Source organism: Danio rerio, chromosome 7 (assembly GCF_052040795.2).
Source record: "Danio rerio strain M-AB ecotype USA chromosome 7, GRCz13ab, whole genome shotgun sequence".
Classification (NCBI taxonomy): Eukaryota; Metazoa; Chordata; class Actinopteri; order Cypriniformes; family Danionidae; genus Danio; species Danio rerio.
This window is the reverse complement of record NC_141027.1, coordinates 383,347-404,845: the sequence shown is the minus strand read 5'-3', so window position 1 is coordinate 404,845 and position 21,499 is coordinate 383,347. Positions and strand designations below refer to the sequence as shown.

At 37.2% G+C, this 21,499-nt stretch overlaps 1 protein-coding gene and 1 long non-coding RNA gene across 3 annotated transcripts; one reads left to right on the top strand and one right to left on the bottom strand.

Moving 5' to 3' along the window:
- Window positions 1-19,662, top strand: LOC141375236 (uncharacterized). 2 transcript variants are annotated; one of them, XR_015495328.1, is made up of 6 exons: window positions 1-93; window positions 18,165-18,220; window positions 18,737-18,836; window positions 18,901-19,016; window positions 19,130-19,386; window positions 19,470-19,662. It is a non-coding gene; the product is annotated as an uncharacterized LOC141375236 (long non-coding RNA). The 2 variants fall into 2 exon arrangements; XR_015495327.1 differs by lacking the exon at window positions 1-93 and having other exon boundaries at window positions 16,488-18,220.
- si:ch211-281p14.2 lies at window positions 11,788-14,439 on the bottom strand. The gene is made up of 6 exons (XM_088651042.1): window positions 12,920-14,439; window positions 12,629-12,811; window positions 12,382-12,437; window positions 12,225-12,269; window positions 12,105-12,152; window positions 11,788-12,007 (listed from the first exon to the last, which is right to left on the bottom strand). The coding sequence occupies exons 1-6, from the start codon at window positions 13,014-13,016 to the stop codon at window positions 11,843-11,845; spliced, it is 594 nt and encodes a 197-aa protein (XP_088507168.1). The 5' UTR covers window positions 13,017-14,439; the 3' UTR covers window positions 11,788-11,842.
- Window positions 19,663-21,499: the final 1,837 nt, after the last annotated feature.

The window sequence follows — 21,499 nt, the reverse complement described above, 5'->3', positions numbered from 1 at the left end:
ACACACTCACACAGACCGGTCTGTGAGCCCCTTCTTCTCGAGCCAGGGCTGTGCATTAGAAAGGCAATACAAGACAATAAACAGCTTTAAAAGGTAGGACTTTACTTACAAAAGCTAGGTTATCCTATGCGGCTCATTCTTTATTTGTAGATAAACCGACCTGTAAATTGATTGATGTAATGCTGTTTACATGTTAGAAAAGCAGTTATTTTAAATTCCTATAATACGGGCGGCTTAAACTTCATAGATTTTGATTCACTTAATAACAGCTTATAAATAAATTGGCTTAAACGCTTTCTCCACAATCAGTCTTCAATTTGTAATGTAATTCCTAATTATATTTTGTCTCAATTAGGATCTATTTGTTTCTCCACTGACTTTTTATTAATGTGTAATTTCTCAATTAACAAGCTTCCTATCAAACTGTCCAATTTTCATCAGCAAATGCTTCAGGCTTGGAAACTTATTTATAAGCACAATTTCTCGCCACACAATTTTTAAATTTGGAACAATTGTAATATTTTATATAAGAGGAAATCTATATTCTTTAATAATTGGTTCGGTAACGGTGTGATATTGGTAAAGCAGTTATTAATGGTAATTTATTTACTTACTCTGTTTTTACTGCAAGATATAGTCTTGCCAAATCTAAAAAAGAATTTAATATCGTTTGTAAGGCCATCTCCTCTGAAATCTGTATGCTTTTTAGAAATATTAATAATAATTCCTTGATTTCTGCTTGTTCTCCTGATTCTACTGTTGTTGGTTCTATTTGTTTCTCCACTAAAAAATCCAATCATAAAATCAGATCTTTATTTTTAGACCATCTATAATCCTTTATTCTAGTTCCTGAGATTAAATGGTCGTATGTCTGGTCGCTCCCCCAGAAATGTTTTTAACAAATAAAATTAAAGAAATATCTTTTAAAATTATTCACAGGTTTTATCCCGTTGAACAGTTTTTACAGAAATTCAGAGATGACATTGACATCTCTTGCTCTTTCTGTGAAGCCTCTTCTGAATCTGTTGCTCGCTTGTTTTGGGAGTGTCCCACTGTTAAATCCTTTTGGTCTGATGTAAACTCTCTAATCGTCCAACAGGTTTGTGGTGATTTTTCTTTAAGCTATTGACATGTTATTTTGGGGCTTTATATTAAAGGAGAAGAATTCCTCAGTGCAACTTTTTGCATAAACCTCATTTTATTTATTGGAAAGTTTTTTATACACAAATGCAAATATACTCATTGTAAGCCTGATGTTTATATTTTAAACGAGAACTAGGTCTTTATTTAAAAAACATCACAGACTCTCATAATAAGAAAGCTATTAAAACTTCTAAAATATGTGCTTTATTTGATATTCTGCAATAATTTGTTGTATATTTGTCATGTGCACTTAATTATTTTTCTTCTTCTTCTCTCTTGTTCCCTTTAATTTGTTTACATATATAATATTTGTTCTAAATTTGTTTCATTCCACTTTTTTCAAAAAGTAACATTTCTATTGATTGTACCATACTTCTTTCAGTTTTGTATCTGTATTTGTTGTAAGGTGTTGTTATTGCAATAAAAAAAAACAGCTTGATTTGTGCTCAGATTTGATGTAACATTAATATGCATGAGTAGAGCAGTGTTTGTTTTGTCCACAAGATGTCGCTATGACACTGTTTTGTCTGGGTATTTTGATGTTTGTTGTGGTGTTTGAGCCTCTTGGCATACCGTAGTGCTGATAAACGCGTAGTGCGCCATGTTTTCCTCAGTTTGTGTTCTCAACACTGACAGGTGAGACGTGCTCATGATAGTAGGATCCTTATCTAAAATACATCTGTGTTGTTAATGCTCAAAAGTTCTGTTTACTGAGATATTCAGTGTACTAAACTGTTAAAGAGCAAATGCAGAGTTATATAAAAAGCTAAAAGGTTGTTTTATTTCTGTTATAAAGTGATTAAGGGAATGTACGGCTCATGCAAAGCCATTGTGTTGCAATATAAGTAGCAGTAGTTTATAATAATGAATGTTTTGGAGATATTGTATTGAGATTTAACTGAGTTTGTGTTGTCAACACTGATAGGTGCCCTTCTGTCGAATAAATGGTGGAGTCCTGATGGAGAACCTCTCTGTCTGCATCTCCTGTTTACCACAACACAACGCAGAGTAGCAGCAGCGGTGGTGCTAGAGGCCGCAGCCAGCTCGCAGAGACAGCGAGTGGGTTACTCATGCATACATAAAAGCAATTGCATTTGAAGTTTTAAAAAGGAGAAAATCATCAAGTGTGAGTATTTACAATACTGGGGAATAAATAAACTAGTATAATTTAGTTTAATGCGAGTAATTTCAGCAAAGACAGATGACTGAATTATCAGCGTTAATATAATGTAAGTTTTTTCAGTGTTTTGAAATGGCCAAATGATCAGCATTTATTTAATATCAGTATTTTCTACCAAGGCAAATGACTGAATTGCCAGCACTGATTCACTGTTTTCTCAATGTTAGGAAATGGGTAAATGATCCATGTTAATTCAGTGTCAGTATTTTCAACAATAGTAAATGACTAAAATACCAATGTTAAGAAATGGGTGAATTATCAACATTTATTCAGTATTCACAACAATGGCAAGTGACTGGACTATCAGTGTTGGTTCATAGATTAATTGAATGCTGAATATTCCAGCTCAGCCAAAATGATGATGTGCTAGAGTTAGAGCAGTGAATCAGAGCCTCTCCGCTCTCTGCGGCACACTGTCTAACACGCCTGTGTTCTTACATCTGAACAAGTCATCGGTAAATACAGTTTTACTGAATGAATTTGTACCATCCCATCAATCTTCACCTTAATTCAAATTAAATTCAGATCCTCTTCTTTCAGGATGGTATTTTGTACATTTCATTATTTTTAGGGATGGCTGACGTGAAACTGACGTTTCGACACAGTTTCGAGATCCCGAAGCGCAAGTGTTTCGAAACACTGCACCGAAGCATGATCCGAAACACCCAAGTCACGTGACTAAAGTGATTCAAAGCATCTGTTAAGAAGCGTTTCAAGACCTGGTGAATCTCCATGTAACTGCCGGGGTCACATCCAACACTCGTGTGCACGCTTCCATTACTATATTTCCATTGAATTTTTGGGTTCAAATCCAGACTTGTACAAATACTCCTAAATCATGGTTTCACGTATTTTAATAATGTTTCTGTTTTATGATGTAGCCTAAATAGACTACAGCTGCAGCTACACCATCAATATAGCATAATTTTTGTAACACTAAAACAATAATGAATATTTTTACAGTACTGATGGTTGGGTTTAGGGATTGGGTAGACGTTAATAAAATACAATAAATGGGAAATTTAATGAATAATATAAATAATTCTTGATAACTTCTGGCCACAACTGTGTCTGATCTAGCAACAACCCTGTTTTAATACCAAAACAAGACATATTTATTCACAAAGTGTTTATTCTGATATCAGAACAATGCTGAAACAAAAGTTACAAGAGCAAAGCATTAGCAACTGGTATTAAAGCACCTGTATCAAAACAGCCGTATCAGCCTGGATTCGAACCCACTATCCCCGCATGGAAGTCAGAAACCTTAACCGCTCCACTAAATCTCTTGAATATATACTTCTACAAAGTGTTTAATACCTCAATTTGCTAAAATCTTCTTGCTGAAGCTGTTTCAGTGCAAAACATTAAAAAATGACCACTAGGTGTCACCATAGAGTGGGGTTTCGAAACGTTTAGAAGCTTCGACTCATTTGTTTCGATTGTTTCAGTGTTTTATGAAGCTTCGCTTTGCCCACCACTAATTATTCTATGCTGCACATCACATTGTCCTGCTTCATATTAAACACACCTGATGAGAGCTGTTGGAGCACATCCACAGCTGAGCTCTTCTTCCTGTTTCTCCATGTTAGACTTTTTAGTTACTTTTAACTTTTTAGACATTTTTCCTCTTGCATCACTCTGCAGTCTTCACAAACAAGATAATTAAATCACGTAAGCTCAAAATGATCTTCCATGTTCATTTGTTTAGCAAGTCACTGTGTATTGTAGGATAACACACTTCTGGTGTGGTGGTAAGGTAAAAACTTTATTGTCCCAGTTAGGGAAATTTGTCTTGGGCTCTTGCCCTCAGCTGCAGTCGTCACAAACATGGACAAAACAATTAACATACAAAACACAAATAAGTATTTCAATAAAAGTTACAAGCCTCACTCCACATACACATAAATAAGCAAACTGTTTCTGTCAATCTAAGCCACCACTATTATTTAATAGCTTAATGCTCGTAGGATAAAAATTTTTTTTTTTATCTGTTTAATCTACAGCAAGGTACTCTGAATCTTTTCCCCGAGGGTAACAACTCGTATTCCTTGTGCAGAACATGCGATACGTCACAAACTATTTGTTTAGCACACCTTAATGCGTCCTGTTCTTACATATCCTGCAGTAACATCAGCTCTGATTAGGGCTGGGCGATATGGCAAATAAATAAATCTAGATTTTTTAGAAAGTTTGAGCGATTCACGGTTTTGTTTTGTTTTTTTTAATGTGTAACTAGTCAACTAAAGACATTACTACAACATGACTGAAGTAACATTCTCTTTATAAGTAACTTGAAAAACCATCTGGTTAAGGAACATTGTATTTTAATGGCCATGTCATACATAAATCGGTCGAGGTGTAAATAAAGGTAAAACAAATTCACAAGTTAAATATCGGTGCGGAAGATTTGAATAAGAAATATTTGTGTAAATATTGCAGTTGCAGGAATACAGAGGGAATTTTGCAAGTTTTGCTGAGCCTATAGGACAGATTGTCTGTCAGCTCGGCTTTGACTTTGTCTTCTGATTGAATGTCAGGTTGTAAAGCTGCTGCCTTTTTCTTAAACAGATACAGTGGAAGAAAAGCACTGAACATGGAAACTGTAAACTGTAAACTGTGATTTAAACTGTAAAGCCTAATTTAACCCAATGTGTGAAGCTGTGGACGTATAGCAGGAGCAAATACAAGCACCAGATGTGTGTCTAATATAAAATCATATATTTAATCTATTTTTCTTTTTCCCCTTTTGAATATCGATCATTTGATGCACTTTACAGCTCTCTCTGTATTATGCTGCCTGCCTGCATGTCTGGGTTTCAACTAGGTCCGCTAAATGACGTCATGGACGCGGGTACTTTCATTTTCACTGCTACAGCTGCTCATGTTCAAACCAAACTAAGATCAGCGCAGTTCTTCACATGTCATGTTTTTATGTCCTCACATGTTGAGAGATTGAGTTTATCGACTTGATGAGGGAATATGTATTGATAATCCACACAGACGTGACTCAGACTAATGCAACAAGCAAAATCCTACATGACTTCATGCCTTTTACAGGCAGTCAAGCAGGTCGCACACCAGAAGCGCCGCGACACGGTTCGCACATGACAGTTTAAACTATCACACACCAGACGCGCACATTAACATGATATTTAACATGAAACTAATCAGATGGCGCTCTGTGGCGCGACTGAAATATGAACAGCGTCCTGAATCGTGGCTGGGCGGCGCCGGTGTGTGTATAGAATCCTGTTTAGAATTCTAAAATCCATGGCACTGCACGTCGCCGAGCGGCGCTTCTGGTGTGCGAACTGCTTAACAAAGAGTGAATCAAAGCGCATTGGTGCCATTATAATGTATCTTTTTTTTTTTTTAATCGCGATTTCTCGATTTAATATAAAATTAAATCGTCATCAAGACATAAATTCAAATTAATCGAAAAAATCTGAAAAATCGCCCAGCCCTAGCTCTGATACACCTATATTTTTTGTAGGCAGTGTGAATTAAACGAACTACCTTAGATCTCAGCTGCACAGACAAGTTGCCGAACCAAGCTGTGATACCGTACCTTATTAAACTCTGTGAATAAATATGTCTTGTTTTGGTCATAAAGCAGGGTTGTTGCTAGATCAGACACTGTTGTGGCCGGAAACTAACAAGAATTATTTATATTATTCATTAAATTTCCCATTGTATTTTATTAACGTCTATCCAAACCCTAAACCCAACCATCACAGTACTGTAAAATATTCATTATTGTTTTAGTGTTACAAAAATGATGATAAAACAGTAAATGGCTCTGAAATCCTGATTTTATGTATTTTAATAATGTTAAAGCATAACAACGCGCACACTCACGTCCACTAGGCTAAATGAGTCAGAAGTATTTCTGAACCTGTCAGTCAAATGCAGATTCACCGGCTCTCGAAGCGCTTTGAACTGATCGATGCTTTAAATTGCTTTGGTCACATGACCATGGCTGCGTCCAAATCTGTATACTTCAAATGATATGTATTTGAATTCTTATCATTTGAAAATCAGTATGCAAGAAGTACCCAGATGACCTACTACTTCCCCGCGAGATTCTGAAGTGAGCATCCCATGATGCCCCGCGATTACTTTGGCGCAGAACAGAGCGCGATTGCCCTGTTCACATATGCCAAACGAACCGCGCTAACTGGGCAATCGAGACACGTTCCCAAACAAAAGTGCAGGTGTGAAAGCAGCCTAAAACAATTATTCTGGAGTCATGAGTTTTATTTCTTATAGTGTATTTCTTATATATCAGCAGTTTTAATTATTTAATGTCAGTATAATTAGCCACCCCAAGAAATATTTACTGTGTATTTTTTGATTGTCTACATAACTCGACTGATTATTCCACTTTAATAGTTTATAGTTAAGTCTTTAAATTACACTTTAATCTGAATCAAAGACTACAGAACACCTAATACAAATCTGATCTGACCAAATTCATGTCAGATGCTGGATAATTCAAGAGTTGGTCTTGAGCATAATCATTTGAATGTTTAGTGTTTAGTTTATTATAGATGTCATGCATTTAGTATGAAAATCCTTCATTTTTTTATAACACAATCTCTTTTGTGTGAATAATCAGACGATGTAAGAAACTAAGTTTTCTGAATATCTGAATGAGCTGAAGCAAACGCTTTGCTATCTGAATTGTTTGGAATCGTGTGAAAGCGCATGCGCTGCTGACACCTGCTGGTCACTGCGTGTAAATGCAGAGCAGAAAGGCCCCTGATCAGTGTGTGCATGCTGACGAGATCTGAGGATGGATGATAAACAGCTGCATTCATAACTGCTCATTTCAGATCAATGAATCTGTTTTACTCTGGTGTAAGTATTGATTGTTCTCGTTTAACTGCTAAAGACTGTTTTAATGTTTACGAAGCAGAATCTCCACCCTGAGGAACAGAACACCCCCATAGCAAAACACACTCAGGGGGGTATTTCATAAAAGTGGTTTAGAAAAGCGGGGATTAAAGTCAAAAGCCTGACTTCAATAAGCCGAACTAAACGTCCACGCTTAAACTGGTTCCATAACAGCAAGTTGAAGATAATTTGATCTGACCAGTCTGAGTTCAGTTTAGATAATCTAGATAACTGCTTGTGCACGTTTCTGTTGTGAAACTTTAAAAGTCGAGCATAGATACATCGATTATGTTGTGCGCTACCATGGCAACTTCGAGAACTGAAAGAGCTCTGAAATGATACAGCTGATCACAGCGAGTGAGCAGCGAAACTGCAGATTGTTCAATAGGCTACAGTAGCAATATATTTTTAAATATAGGCTATTATTTATGCCTGTTAAGATGAAATGAAATATTTGTTATAAAACAGAGTAATTGTGCTTGACCGCGCGCATGTGCGTGAGAGAGAGAGGATTTGCTTTTACTGCCAATTGATGCTTGCAAGGAAAAGTTTTAATGCATTGCAGGCTCACTGTAACATACAAAATGTTGTAAATGTAAGCACATAGGTTTAAAATAAACAAAGAGCCGTGCACGCACAAGCGGTGAGATTTTTAATTTGTTCCCGAATCTGCTGCAAATCATTGCTTTCCCTTTGCCACTTGTTTCCCGCAGCCCGTGGGGAAATATCTTTACAGGAAAGTGACGCTGCTGCACAGCCCAGATCATCTCCTGATTATTCCTCTCATTTTATAGCTTTAAAGTCATTATTTAAGAAATGTAGTCTTCTTCTTTATATTAGTCAGTGTCTTTCTTACCCCCGTGCTCGCGTGGGTTCCTCCAGGTGCTCCGGTTTCCCCCAAATCCAAAGACATGCGGCATACATATAGGTGAATTGAATAAGCTAAATTGGCCGTAGTAGGAATGTGAATGAGTGTGTATGGATGTTTCCCAGTGAAGGCGTCCGCTACATAAAGCATATGCTGTAGAAGTTGGCCGTTCATTGCGCTGTGGTAACCTCAAATTAATAAAGGCACTAAGCCAAAAAGAAAAAATAAACGTGTGTGTGTGTGTGTGTGTGTGTATATATATATATATAGAGAGAGAGAGAGCTAAAAACCCCCCTCACAGATTTCTCTTTTAAACTGATATTTTCTACAGGATGCTTTGCAATATTTGTGCATATACATTAGATTATTCAGTACCAATGCAAAGTTTGGAATATATATATATTAATATATATGTATGTATGTGTATATATATATATATATATATATATATATATATATATATATATATATATATATATATTATTACAACCATTTGTGTTGATATAACAGCAAATGCAGGCTTTACTGTAAACACAGAGTGTAGGCACTGCATATAACATTTGAATAAAACCCAAACAGCACATGTATCCTATAACGCAAATAATCAAACAAAGGACAAAATAAATAATGATAAACGGTTAATAATTTCACAAGTGTTAAACAAATAATACTAAAATTGAATATTGATTTGTAGTGAACAGGAATTAAGAATTTCAATGTAAAAATAATAAAATGGCACAATACACCCACATTGTAAACAGGAAGATTTACAGAGAATCTGAAATGGCACATGTAACAGGGTGAAAATAATGTTTAACTGTCCTTCACATTAACGTCTGATTGTTTATTTTATGGTTGTTGGGAGACCTCCTGTGGCAACAGTGTGTAATTGGTTGTTCACCTGCAAAGCCCCGCCTCCAGCAGCAGAGATGGTTGCTGAATGCAGAGAGGTGATGCATGTTTGAATGAATACTGTTGACAGAGGATATATTTCTGTTGCAGAATAAACAACACAGAACGCAGTTCCCTGTGTCCACCTGAGTGACTTGTCACCAGGAAGAGAAGTGTTACACACACACACATTCTCATTTTTCCAATAGACTTGAAAAAAAAAAGTACAAGACACATCTTAAAAACAGCTGATTTTATATAGGCCTGAATATAGAAACCAACTTAAGATATCCTTAAGAAACCTCTTACAAATATCTATATTACTATATTATATATGTAGACATGAAAAATACAAGTCAAAATTGTAAAAAGAACAGCTGAATTCTGAAGAAACATCATGAAACATCTTCAATAAACTTTAAATAATAATAAACAAAAAATATAAATATAAAATTGCACAAGTATAAAGACAAACTGAATTTTAAATACATTATATATATATATATATTTATATATATATATATATATATAAGTGCTGTCAATCGATTAAAAAAAAAAACTAATTAATCGCACCTTTTTAAAAAAATTTATTGTGATTAATCACATTTAAAATACTGAAACTTGTAATTTTGCCTATTTAAATGTAAAATTAATGTAAACCCAAGATAAAAACTATTTAAATTCAAAATATTATTGTTCAATAGAATTTTTGTTTAACTTGTAACACAGATTTCTTCATGTAAACAACAAACCCACAATAAACCATCAAGATCCTGGGGTCCGTTCTTCGTACGTGGATTACTCAATTAGCTGGATTTGGATATTGACGATTTGACACGATCCAGGATCATTTCGTTCTTCAAAAGTTTTCCGAGAGTTGTTGTCATAGCAACAGGTCTGGCAACTCAAACCTGGTCGGAAGCAGGCTTATTTCATGTAAACAGGATTAGATCGCGGCTTTTTAAGCGCAGCTGATTCAGGAAATCTGTTGCATTTGCAGTCATGTCTTGTCCGTTCTTAAGAGAGCAACCTGTTGCGGAAGGTGCGCTAATAATACGACGAGCTTTTAGAATTAACCGCGTCTTGAAACAGAGAAATGATCCTTTAGCGCAGCAGGATCATATACTTTTTGAGCGATATCGTTTTTCACGTGAGGGTATCATGTACATTGTAAATTTGTTGGATCCTCATATTAAAAGTTTGACCCGTCGGAGTCGGGCTTTAACATCAGCACAAACCGTGTGTATCGGGTTAAGATACTTTGCGAGTGGCACTTTTCTTTATACCATCGGGGATGCAGAGAATTTGTCCAAAAGTGCTGTCTGTCGTGCTATTCGCAAAGTTTATCTGGCACTGAAGCAGTTTTTAGGAAGTGTTGTTGTATTTCCTAGCCACTTAAGACCACAAGTGGTGAAACAAAGCTTCTTCGCCATTGCAGGTACCTTATATTTAGAAATTACTAATGAAGATGGTGTTAATATGTGCACGCCTAAATAAATTTGATTATGCCCCAGGCTTCCCTAATGTGATTGGTGCCATAGACTGCACACACATTCAAATCAAGGCCCCCCCTGGCCCTAATGAAGGAGATTTTGTGAACCGAAAAGGGGTTCACAGTATAAATGTGCAGGTAAGTAATTTCATTCATACATATATACACACACACATATATATACATATACATATATATATATATATATATATGTGTGTGTGTGTATATGTGTATACACATATATATATATATGTGTGTGTGTATATATGTGTATACATACATATATATATATATATATATATATATATGTGTGTGTGTGTGTATACACATATATATATATATATATATATATATATATATATATATATATATATGTGTGTGTGTATATATGTGTATACATACATATATATATATATATATATATATATATATATATGTGTGTGTGTGTGTGTGTGTGTGTATACACATATATATATATATGTGTGTGTGTGTGTATACACACACATATATATATATATATATATATATATATATATATATGTGTGTGTGTGTGTGTGTGTGTGTGTGTATATATATATATACACACACACACACACACACACACACACACACACACACATATATATATAACAATGTGTGTGTGTCCTAGATGGTGTGTGACTCTATGTACCATATCACAAATGTGGAAGCAAAATGGCCAGGATCTGTGCATGACTCTAGAATTTTCAGAGAGTCACATTTATACACATCATTTGAACGCGGTAAGGCAAAAAGAACAAAGTTTATTTTTATCCAAATTAAGACCCTAACATAAATGCCTTCTACAGGTGATTACGATGGAATCCTGCTTGGTGACAGGGGTTATGCTTGTAGGCAGTATTTTATGACCCCATTCCCTGACCCTAACCCTGGGCCAGAAACTCGCTATAATGCAGCTCTAGTCAGGACAAGAGCACGCATTGAAATGACCTTTGGCCACCTAAAGGGAAGATTTCAATGTCTGAAACATCTGCGAGTTGCACCTGACCGGGCATGTGATATTATTGTTGCATGTACAGTCTTGCACAATATTGCTACCATTAGAAGGGAGAGAATCCATGTGGTGCCAGTGCAGCATAATAATGACCTTCAGCCAGTGCATTTGGACCAACCCAGTGGCAGAGCTGCACACGACAGGATTGTGGCACATCATTTTTGATGAAATTGTATTAAAATTACGAAGACAAAAAATAAAACGCACCCGATAATGTTTAGTACCATTTATTAAATTTTTTTATAACACACACACACACACACGTCATCTTTTGCCTGCAAAGAGAGGAAAAATTATGCAAGGTCAACAGTAGTGGCCCAGTGTGAAAATGTTGTTTTAGTACTTACTCTGAAGTTCTTTTTGCAACAATTGTATTTCTAGCTCCATTTTTGTTTTCATTAGTTGCTGCAGCTCGATTTCTCCTTGTAGTTTTTGTTTTTTAAGCTCTAAATACTCCACTTTATGTTGGAGGCTCCTCTTATATAGAGAACGAATGTCACCCTGTGCCATTTTGAGAGTTAAAATTAAAAACATACAGTTAAATTATTATTTTTTATTAATTATTTTTTTTTTAAATCAAAACTGCTGTACAATCTACCTCTTTATCACTGTGCCGGTCAAAAGGCCTCTTAGAAGGCATGGACTCCTGCAGAGAAAAAAAATAAAGTAATTACACATACACACTATGATTGGAGACATTGTTTGATTATGCACTTACTGTCAACTCCTCAAAACACTCATCTGAAAGAGTCTCCTCACTGTTCTGTGCATTAAGGGAAAAATATATAAATATATGCATGAAGTGGTTGGCATGAGTCTTAACTACTGATTGAAAGATTGTTAAAATAAATGTAGCCTAGCATCAGTCCACTTACCACTTCTGCCACAACTTCAAATGGAATTGATACAAGTGTAGGTGTATCATTAGAAACTTCACAGATAAAATAAAGAAATACAGCATAATGAGCTACACGAGAACATAAATCTAACAACTATACAAACAAGTTTAGCCATCTTTCTTTACGGCAATACAAAACTATTTAATATACCATTTTAAAATTTGTATACATGACATTTAGATTAAAAACTGCAATGTAGAAACATAATTCAAATCCTATTTACCAGTGATGACTGTGGTGCCCTTACTGGTCCCTGGCTGTGGCTCTAGGGAAGAGCTGCCCCCTGGTATGCCCTGAACAATTGGCCTGTTTGCATTAAAACCAAGGGCAAGCTCTTCTGCCGGGGTATGAGGTGGAGGTGCAGGACCACCACCCGTTTTTTTTTGTTCACACCTTTTCCTAGTAGCTGATGGGAAAAAAAAAAAAAAAACACCTCATTATTCACTTTATTTCTATGTGCAAATGATCACACACACAATAAAGAAACGTACTTTATATTTTAAAATGTATTTACCATTTTGTAGAATGTTCTTGTATTTTACCTTTACTTGCTCCCATGTTCTTATGGGTCCCGTGGTGGCTCTAATTAAATAAAACAGTCTAAATGTCATTATCACAAATTATTGTAAGAGTATTAACCTCTAGCACATACATTACTTACGCATTCAATTTTTCTGCAACTTTTTCCCAGCCCTCTCTTCTGGTTTTCGCCGCTTTTGATGTATTCCCAGAGGTTTTTATTAAATGCTGAAATTCACCATAACCCTCAATGAGGAGCTCTTGCTCCGCTTGTGTGAAAAAAGTCGCACGCTCTTTTGCCATTCCTTAACGATGTTGTTAATCATTGTTTCTACCATCGATACATAGTGCCTTTTAAACCCGCGCATGAACGCGCAACAATCTCAGATCATTCAATCCAGCCATACTAATCAGAAACAACCGGTGTGTTCGAAGAACCTAATTAGCCAGATAATGATTAGCAGGATTATATCATCTTGGATGTGTATTTTGATCTCGGATGTAATTAGCGACGTACGAAGAACGGACCCCTGGCTTGACAGCCAAATTTGTACAGAAATTAAAACACAGGCATGTTAATGACATTTACATTTCAAAACAATCAATGCCAATAAAGAAAACATTGATTTCCATGTTGGATTCTAAGTGGACTGCAAAAAAATGCCAAAATACAGGAATTGCAGATATGGAAAATTAAAAATTATAATAATAAACTATAGAATATAAACTGTTGCACTCGTTGTACAGTTTTATTGCTGTGAGTTGAGAACATTAATTATAGAGTAGAAACAATTTTGCTTAATCCTCCTTTACATTCATCCAGTTGCTAAGACTAGGAGTATCCTGCAAGTGCACAGAGACTCCCGGATGCCCGCAAATGAATGATAATTTCTTGCAAACCGGTCGTTAAATACATTGCACACCCCTCTCCCCCCTACTCAGATACGTCGCTCACTCCACCCCTGACACCCCTCAACGGGCCTGACACAGACACACACACAGACACACACAACGCGCTGCAGACGTTTTGGCCCCAACGGCCTTCCATACTGGAGCGCCTCCCCTCAGATTCAACACGCATGATCACGTTCATCAAATTTGCTAAGCGTCCTAAACTAAGCGTCCTAAAGTATTACTGTATTTCACAAGGATTCTGACACAACAACGCGACGCATACGCTTTCATTGCGTTTAATGAGGAAACATGCTAAACTTGGAGGCTCATGCTGAAAGGCAGAGTAATGCCCTGTCTTTGACAGCTCGCGACTTCACCAGACGTTCTGAGTACATTCACATAAGACACCAATACTCCGATTTAAATATGATTAAGATAATACTCTTATTAAAATTCTACCGTGTAGCCTTAATAGGAACCTTACCTTAAAGGAACACCGAGTCACGAAATGCGGAGGATTTTCTTTCTGTTCGCCATGCGGTATCAACTTACAACAGAAGTCGAAAGTTAAAAATGAAACACCCGAAATTGCATGAAACCACAACCATGTCCACCACAACAAGAAGTAAAAAAAACCTGAATTAACGCGTTAATTGCGTTAATTTTTTTAACGCGTTAATTATTTAAAATTAATCGCATGCATTAACACACTAATTTTGACAGTGCTAATATATATATATATATATATATACACACACACATATATATACACACACACATATATATATATATATATATATATATATATATATATATATATATATAAAGGACTGCCAAATGATTAAAAAAATTAACGTAATCACTTTTTTGTAATTAATCATGATTAATCACAACGTTTTATTTATTACAGAAATATTTATTTATTACAGAAATAAAAGTACAGGCATTTGGATTTCAAAACGATCAGTCAATAACAAACAAAAATGATTTCCATGTTGGATTCTAAGTGGACACGCGCGTAATACAGCGGGCCCGGTGAGCGAGGGAGGGATCCCTTCAGTTTCATCAACACGCATGATGACGTTCATCAAATTTGCTTAAACTACACGCTCTAAAGTATGGCTGTATTTTACAAGCAAGGATTCTGACACTGCATTGTGAAACTTATGAAATGTGAGCACTCATGGACGCAGATTAGAGAATAGGGCCGTCTGTGACAGCTTGCGACTTCATCTGCCATTTTTACTGAGTACGTTTACATGGACACCAATACTCCGCTTATATGATTAAGATAATACTGATTAAGAGTGTACCGAAAGTGAAGACGGGTGGTTTGCTCACTATTCTGCTGCCCAAGGTGCCCGCCTAGGTCACCTCCATACAAGCACCGTCCCTAGACTGCACGTCAGCCACAACAGGACAAAAAAAAAAAAACTGCAACTGCTTAATTTTTTTTAACGCATTAAATATTTAATTTATTTTAATCACATGCGTTAACACGCTAATTTTGACAGCCCTAATATATGTTGCAAATGAAAGAATCAAATTGCCCAAGTATCAGGGAACATCTTAATACACTTAAAATGTGTTTCTCTCCTTCAATTCAATTCAATTCAGCTTTGTTTGTACAGCACTTTTACAATGTAGATTGTGTCAAAGCAGCTTCACATAAATGGTCATAGTAACTGGAACAGTGTAGTTCAGTTTTTAGTGTTTAAGTTCAGTTCAGTTTAGCTCAGTTCAGTGTGATTTAATCATTACTAAGAGTTCAAACACTGAAGAGCAAATTCATCGATGAGCAGCTTTACCAATCCTGAACCATGTGAGCCAGTGGCGACAGCGGAGAGGGAAAAAAAACTTCACCTGATGGGAGTGAAGAAGAAAAACCTTGAGGGAACCAGACTCAGTTGGGCACGACCATTTTAATTTCTCCGCTGGCCAAAAGTCTTGTGCAGAGCTTCAGTCACCGTGTTGGAGGCTTCCTTTCTCCGTCCCTACCAGGAGCAAGTTGTAGCCACCTTGTAATGTATTTTTCCAGCTCTTTATCAGTGGTGCTGTTGGTATGGACATTTGTCCTCACTGCATCTGTGATTACACAATATTCAGACAGTTTGTTTTGAACAAGTACAAATGTTAAAGAAACAAAAGTAACATGCTTGCCCTCACAACAGTACAACCTAAATGAGACTAAAAACTATATTATATATTGATTTTATATTCTCTGGTTAATGATTCAAAGAAATACACAGATGGAACGGCCCCTAGTTGTATTGAAATGTATATTTAAAACTAACTTACTGACTACGACAGTCCTAAGGGGGAGTGCACGATAGGCCACTTTTGGGTTTGCCCCGCTGCAGTTAATTAGTTTAGTCAAGGAGTAAGCCAAAAGCTTTCCCGGGATACGCCACACTGCTTAGTGGAAAACACCAATGATTCCAAAGTAGGCGACCTACGCAGCAAAATAAATTAAATAAACTTAAAATACTTTGAAATGCGCAAGAGCTTGAACCTCCCAGTTTCCTCGTTTGTCTGGGCTGCTCCTTTAGTTGATTTTCAAGCTTTTCTAAATCAAATAAATTGGACAAAGGAAGGTCGAATGCGTTTACACCGTGAACATCACGTTTACAGCTGAGTGCTGTAGTGTCTTTGCTGATTTGTGAGAATCAGGCCCAGTTGCTGCTTTATGATGTCGAATGATATTAAAACTTCAGTCAGTCGTGCTGAAAAAGAGCAGTAATGAATTAGTATAAATCTGTAGCCTGTAGCTTATTCTCATACAACTTGTGTGAATACAACAGTGGGCATGACACTGCTGATGTTCTCTAGCTGCATTAAGGTGAATGTGTTTGTTCAGTGAAAGCAGTGAGGCAATCGAGATGTCACATTTATTTTTCAAAGTTAAAAATCTAATAATACCAAAATTGATTAAACTACAGATTTTCTATTGACGTCTGCATAAAAGAGGACATTTTATTATCTGGAAAACATTTGAGTTTGAAAAGCAGTTTGTTATTTTACTACTGTAATATCATACATGTTGTTGGTGATGGGGTGGTACAAGAGAGACTCTCTTGCCTAAAGAAAAGCAATATAATTAATCAGGATTTTGTGTCTGAGGTGGGAAAATAGCTGTTTTGGAGGGTAAAAATATCTTTCAAGTTGTAGTTTTTTTATTTTAAGTTTTTCATAATGAGAATTTTTAAAATTTGCAATGTGGAAATGGCACCCGCTTCATAGAATGACTCACTAAACACTGTAATCTAACATTGTGTAAAAGGTTTGATGATGATAGCCAATAATAGTGATGGGTCGTTCATTTTAAACGAATCTTCAATATGACTCTGGAACTATGAGTCCTCTCAGCGAGTGATTCGTTCATCCGCGCGTGCGCACATTTGTGCAGGTGGTCTCGTTCATTTCAAGTCTTCATCACATTGGCAGAAGCCAATCATACGCGTTTAGAGCCGGAAAAAGAATTGATCTGTTCATCTCTCGAGTCCTCGGGTTTGAGTCATTCTGTCACGTGATGAACGAATGATCATGGCTCCTATCGGCTCAGACTGTGCATTGATTAAGATTATATGTGACTGTCAGTGTAACGTGAATGAACCCCTGACATTTGAAGACATGAAGAGGTGAGCTGAGCAAAGAGACAACAATACCTTCATAGACAAAAGAGCAGGTCAACATTGAGTTATTATTTTCTCCTTCTTATAGTATTGTATTTATCACTTATTTGTTGTGTGATCAACCTTTTGGGCTAGTTGTAGATGTGTTTGGAAGCAATTCGTAACATTTTAATAATATTTTGGCAAAATGAACCAAATGAACGAAATGACTCGAAAAAAGATTCGTTCATCTTAATGAAAAAGACTCAAAGATCCGAGTCAGTGAAATGATCCGAACTTCCCATCACTAGCCAATAACAATAAACCGTTTCAGCAGTTTGAGAAGTAATTAGTAATGCAAAGTCTGAAAAGCTCAGGTATCTTGAAAATATATCAGCAGTTCACAGCTTGTAATGGACCCAACTATAACATGCCTATACACGTTCATAAGAGTGCGCCATTGGCACATTTTGGGCCCTATTTTAATGATCTAAGCGTAAAGCCCAATGCACAAACGCATTAAGGGCGAGTCTGAATCCACTTTTGCTATTTTAAGGACAGGATAACACGCTCTGCGCCGTGGTGCATGGTCTGAAAGGGTTGTGCTTATTCTCTTAATGAGTTAGAGGTGTGTTTGGGCCGTAACTTTCATTAAACCAATCAGTCTCATTATCCATTCCCTTTATGAGCGAAATGTGCGCATGACAGATTCATTTTTTACATGGCGGGTTGCAGGAAGCCTGAACGCTTCAGTGGCAAGGTTAAAGCGCACGAGCAGATCATCTATGGCAGTGGTTCTCAAAGTGGGGGTCGGGACCCCCCGAGGGGTCGCGGGACAATGAAGGGGGGGGTCGCCTGGTGATTTCCAAAAATCTATTTATTTTTCATAAACCATAAGAATTACCATATTTTATTCATAACCTACTAAAAAAGAAAAATATAGTTGTTTATTGTTACTATGTACTACTGTATATAGTTACTTTAGTAGCTTTTAGTTACTATTTCTATTGGATTGCACCCCTAGGGGTAATTACATTACATTAAAGACACAGCAATAGCGTCAGATGCAGCAGATTGATTTTATAACACCAGGTTAAACTTTCTAGCCTATTTACAGCACTGACAGACATTACAAAAAATTCAACGAAGAATTGTTTATTAGTGGTTTATTGGTGTGCGCGCCATTGCATGCAAGATTTCTGGATTTATAACCACCTCAGAAGATATTGGGGGTCGCGAATCACTGACATTGTTATTTTGAGGGTCGTGGGCAGAAAAGTTTGGGAATCCCTGATCTATGGAACAAGTCAGAATCCACCAAAGCTCCCTGAGGTGAAAAAGGCATGGGAGGAAGACAGCGGCGACTGTGTCCTCGTCTTCTGATATCACAAGAAAAAGCTGAAAAAGGTACAATGATGTCAGGAGATGGGGAAACACAAAGCTCCCTTGGTCACCTGCTGTTTTTTATTAGCGGCAGGGAGGACCCCCTACAGCCACTTTAGACCTTCCGCCAGCGGAGGACATCGCTGCCTCTACTCTCAGTGCTGAGCATTGAGGGGTTTGGTGATTTAGAGGTGGTCGTCCAAGGTAATGCATTGTTAAATAAAATAATTAAAAGTAAAAACAATTTGTTCAATGTTCTTATGAATAAATTGTTTACATTTTTTATTTATTCAGCAACAATAATACATTTCATGCAGCTCCGCAGGTTGAAGATTCGGCGGCCGGGCCCAGTAGGCAGGAGCAAGAGGTAGTTCTGCAGGGAGAAGAGACCATGGAACCACCATGGTTGAGAGGAGAGGCAAGACCCAGAGCTGGACGCAGAAACGTCGACCAGGAGGACCACCCATTCCTGGCCCTCCAGCAGGCCGGCTTCAATATGCTGGAACGGCAACAGGGTAGGCACCACCAGAACTTGGAGATGTTGCTGCTGCCGCTCGGACGCTTCGCCGATAGTGTGGGGAGTCTAGCTGAAGCTGTTCAGCGTATAATACCCTTTACAACACCTCCTTCATCCTCCGGACCTGTTCTCTCTACCAGATCAGCCACTCTACAGTTCTGCTGTTCCTGGACCCTTGCGTTGCCTGCCACACCGTGGAGCTTCGCGACTGCGAACGCGAGGAGGAAGGTCAAACATTTAGGTTTATAATGTAAAAAAGAACCACACACACACACATACAAATGTTCGTGGCATCACTGCAATCTAAATAAAAATAAATGAATAATAAACTGAGGTTTTTTATTCTTTAGGTCTACTAATTTGCAAAAAAATGCACTAAAATGCTTTGCTTGTACAGCAGGAAAAAGCTCCTAACATTTGTACATTTCCAGAGCAAAAGCGTTTCAGCACCTAGCACAGCGCTGTGTGTGTTTTAATAAAGATATTTCAATAAAATGGTTGCCATCATATCCAGAGGTTAAAGGTCAAATGCCAAATTTCTACAGTTTAAAAGTAAAACAATTGAGCTTATAAGTCTACAGGTGAGGCGGCTCTTCTGCCAGCTGATCTCTCCTGGCCTGTGCTGCTGCTAATTAGCATCGCCACATGCAGTTCAGCTTCACGCCATCTAAAATCCTGTAATCTATCCTCATTTACGTCCAAGAGACATCCACCTGGAAACCCAAATTTAGCCCAGAACTCCTGTTTAAGCGTATTTTGGCTTGCAGGCGTCACAGGGAATGTAATGCATTTGTGCGCATGTCGGACTAGGCTTGATGTCACAGCATGTATAGCCGAACTTACGGCAGGCCAATTGAACTGAGGGGATGTTGAAAAGACCCATTCTCAAACAAATGTAGTGCAGCAGTTACTTTTACAGCAACGGGGAGTGCTTATGGGCAGGATGCATTCGTTTCTAAGTCATCTGCCAGAAGATGTCAAAGTTTGGTTACTGCCTGGTGAGATAACCGTAGCCTCTGGTGACACTCCACCTCGGACAGCAACAAATATGTGGACCTTGGTCGGTGGACCCTCGGCCTCCTCCGTCTCCCAATTCTCTGGCCCATAAGGTACTCCATTTGGCTAAACAAAATAAATGCATAACTACATTACTGATGAAATACGTTATTGATCAAACAGGAACACTGACAAACTGAGGAGATCAATAAGAGATATTTTGCCCATTTTATATTCATGTACACAATAGGCTAATAATCTTTTATTATTACATATTCATTTTTTATTTTCATATTTAAACATAACTCGTGCTGCACATCATGTGTGTGAAATAAGCAACATGTCTTTGTGCATTGGACCTGCCTATCACTAACGCGTTTTCTAAACAATCAGATACAGTATAACCTGCGCTGGACTTTACATCAACTTTCAGTCGATCTATGGCGTGGTCTAATGTAATTGTTTTAAAATAGCAACGCACCAGCAATGCACCTGAACACGCCTCTTTGTTTAGTCCAGAACGCCTGTGGGCGCCAGAGATGTATAAAGTACTAGAGACCCATACTTAAGTAAAAGTACAAGTGCTTTATCAAAAAGTGACTTGAGTAGAAGTAGAAGTGCTCTTTAAGCACCATACTTAAGTGGAAGTACAAAAGTATTCAACATTTTTTGTACTTAAGTATTGCAAGTAGTTTATTTCAAAATTTACTACTCAAGTACTGAAAGTAAAAGTACAAGTATTGTGTGGTGTAGTTATTAAAGAAAGCAGTCAAAATACACTAATTGTTTTGTTTATTTTAAATATCTTTTTTGGGGTACTTGATGAAGCAGAACGAAAAGAAACATGGCTTATGATACTGTTTTTCTCTGTAAATAGTTTCTATGGTACAAGAGCTCACATCGTCAGGCCCTTTAACCAGAAAATGCCTTCACTGATGAGATAAATCAGCATGTTCACTCACATACATACTCTCTCTCTCTCTCTCTCACACACACACACACACACACACACACACTACCCTGCAAACACCTAAATGTAAACTTTCTCCCCACTCTCACACATTAATACACTCACACACACAGTTCTCTCTCTATCTCTTTCTCTCACACACATTTTTGTGAATTGTGGGGACATTACATAGGTTGCAATTGTTTTTACACTCTCTCTTACACA

What these genes read in the sequence shown, in the direction of transcription:
- si:ch211-281p14.2 (XM_088651042.1), bottom strand. Translation starts at nt 13,016, where the DNA reads ATGACATTTAGACTGTTTTATTTAATTAGAGCCACCACGGGACCCATA. An exon ending in TTGAAGTTGTGGCAGAAGTG is followed by an intron (nt 12,270 to 12,381) that starts GTAAGTGGACTG and finishes CTTAATGCACAG; the next exon opens with AACAGTGAGGAGACTCTTTC. An exon ending in AGTGTTTTGAGGAGTTGACA is followed by an intron (nt 12,153 to 12,224) that starts GTAAGTGCATAA and finishes TTTTCTCTGCAG; the next exon opens with GAGTCCATGCCTTCTAAGAG.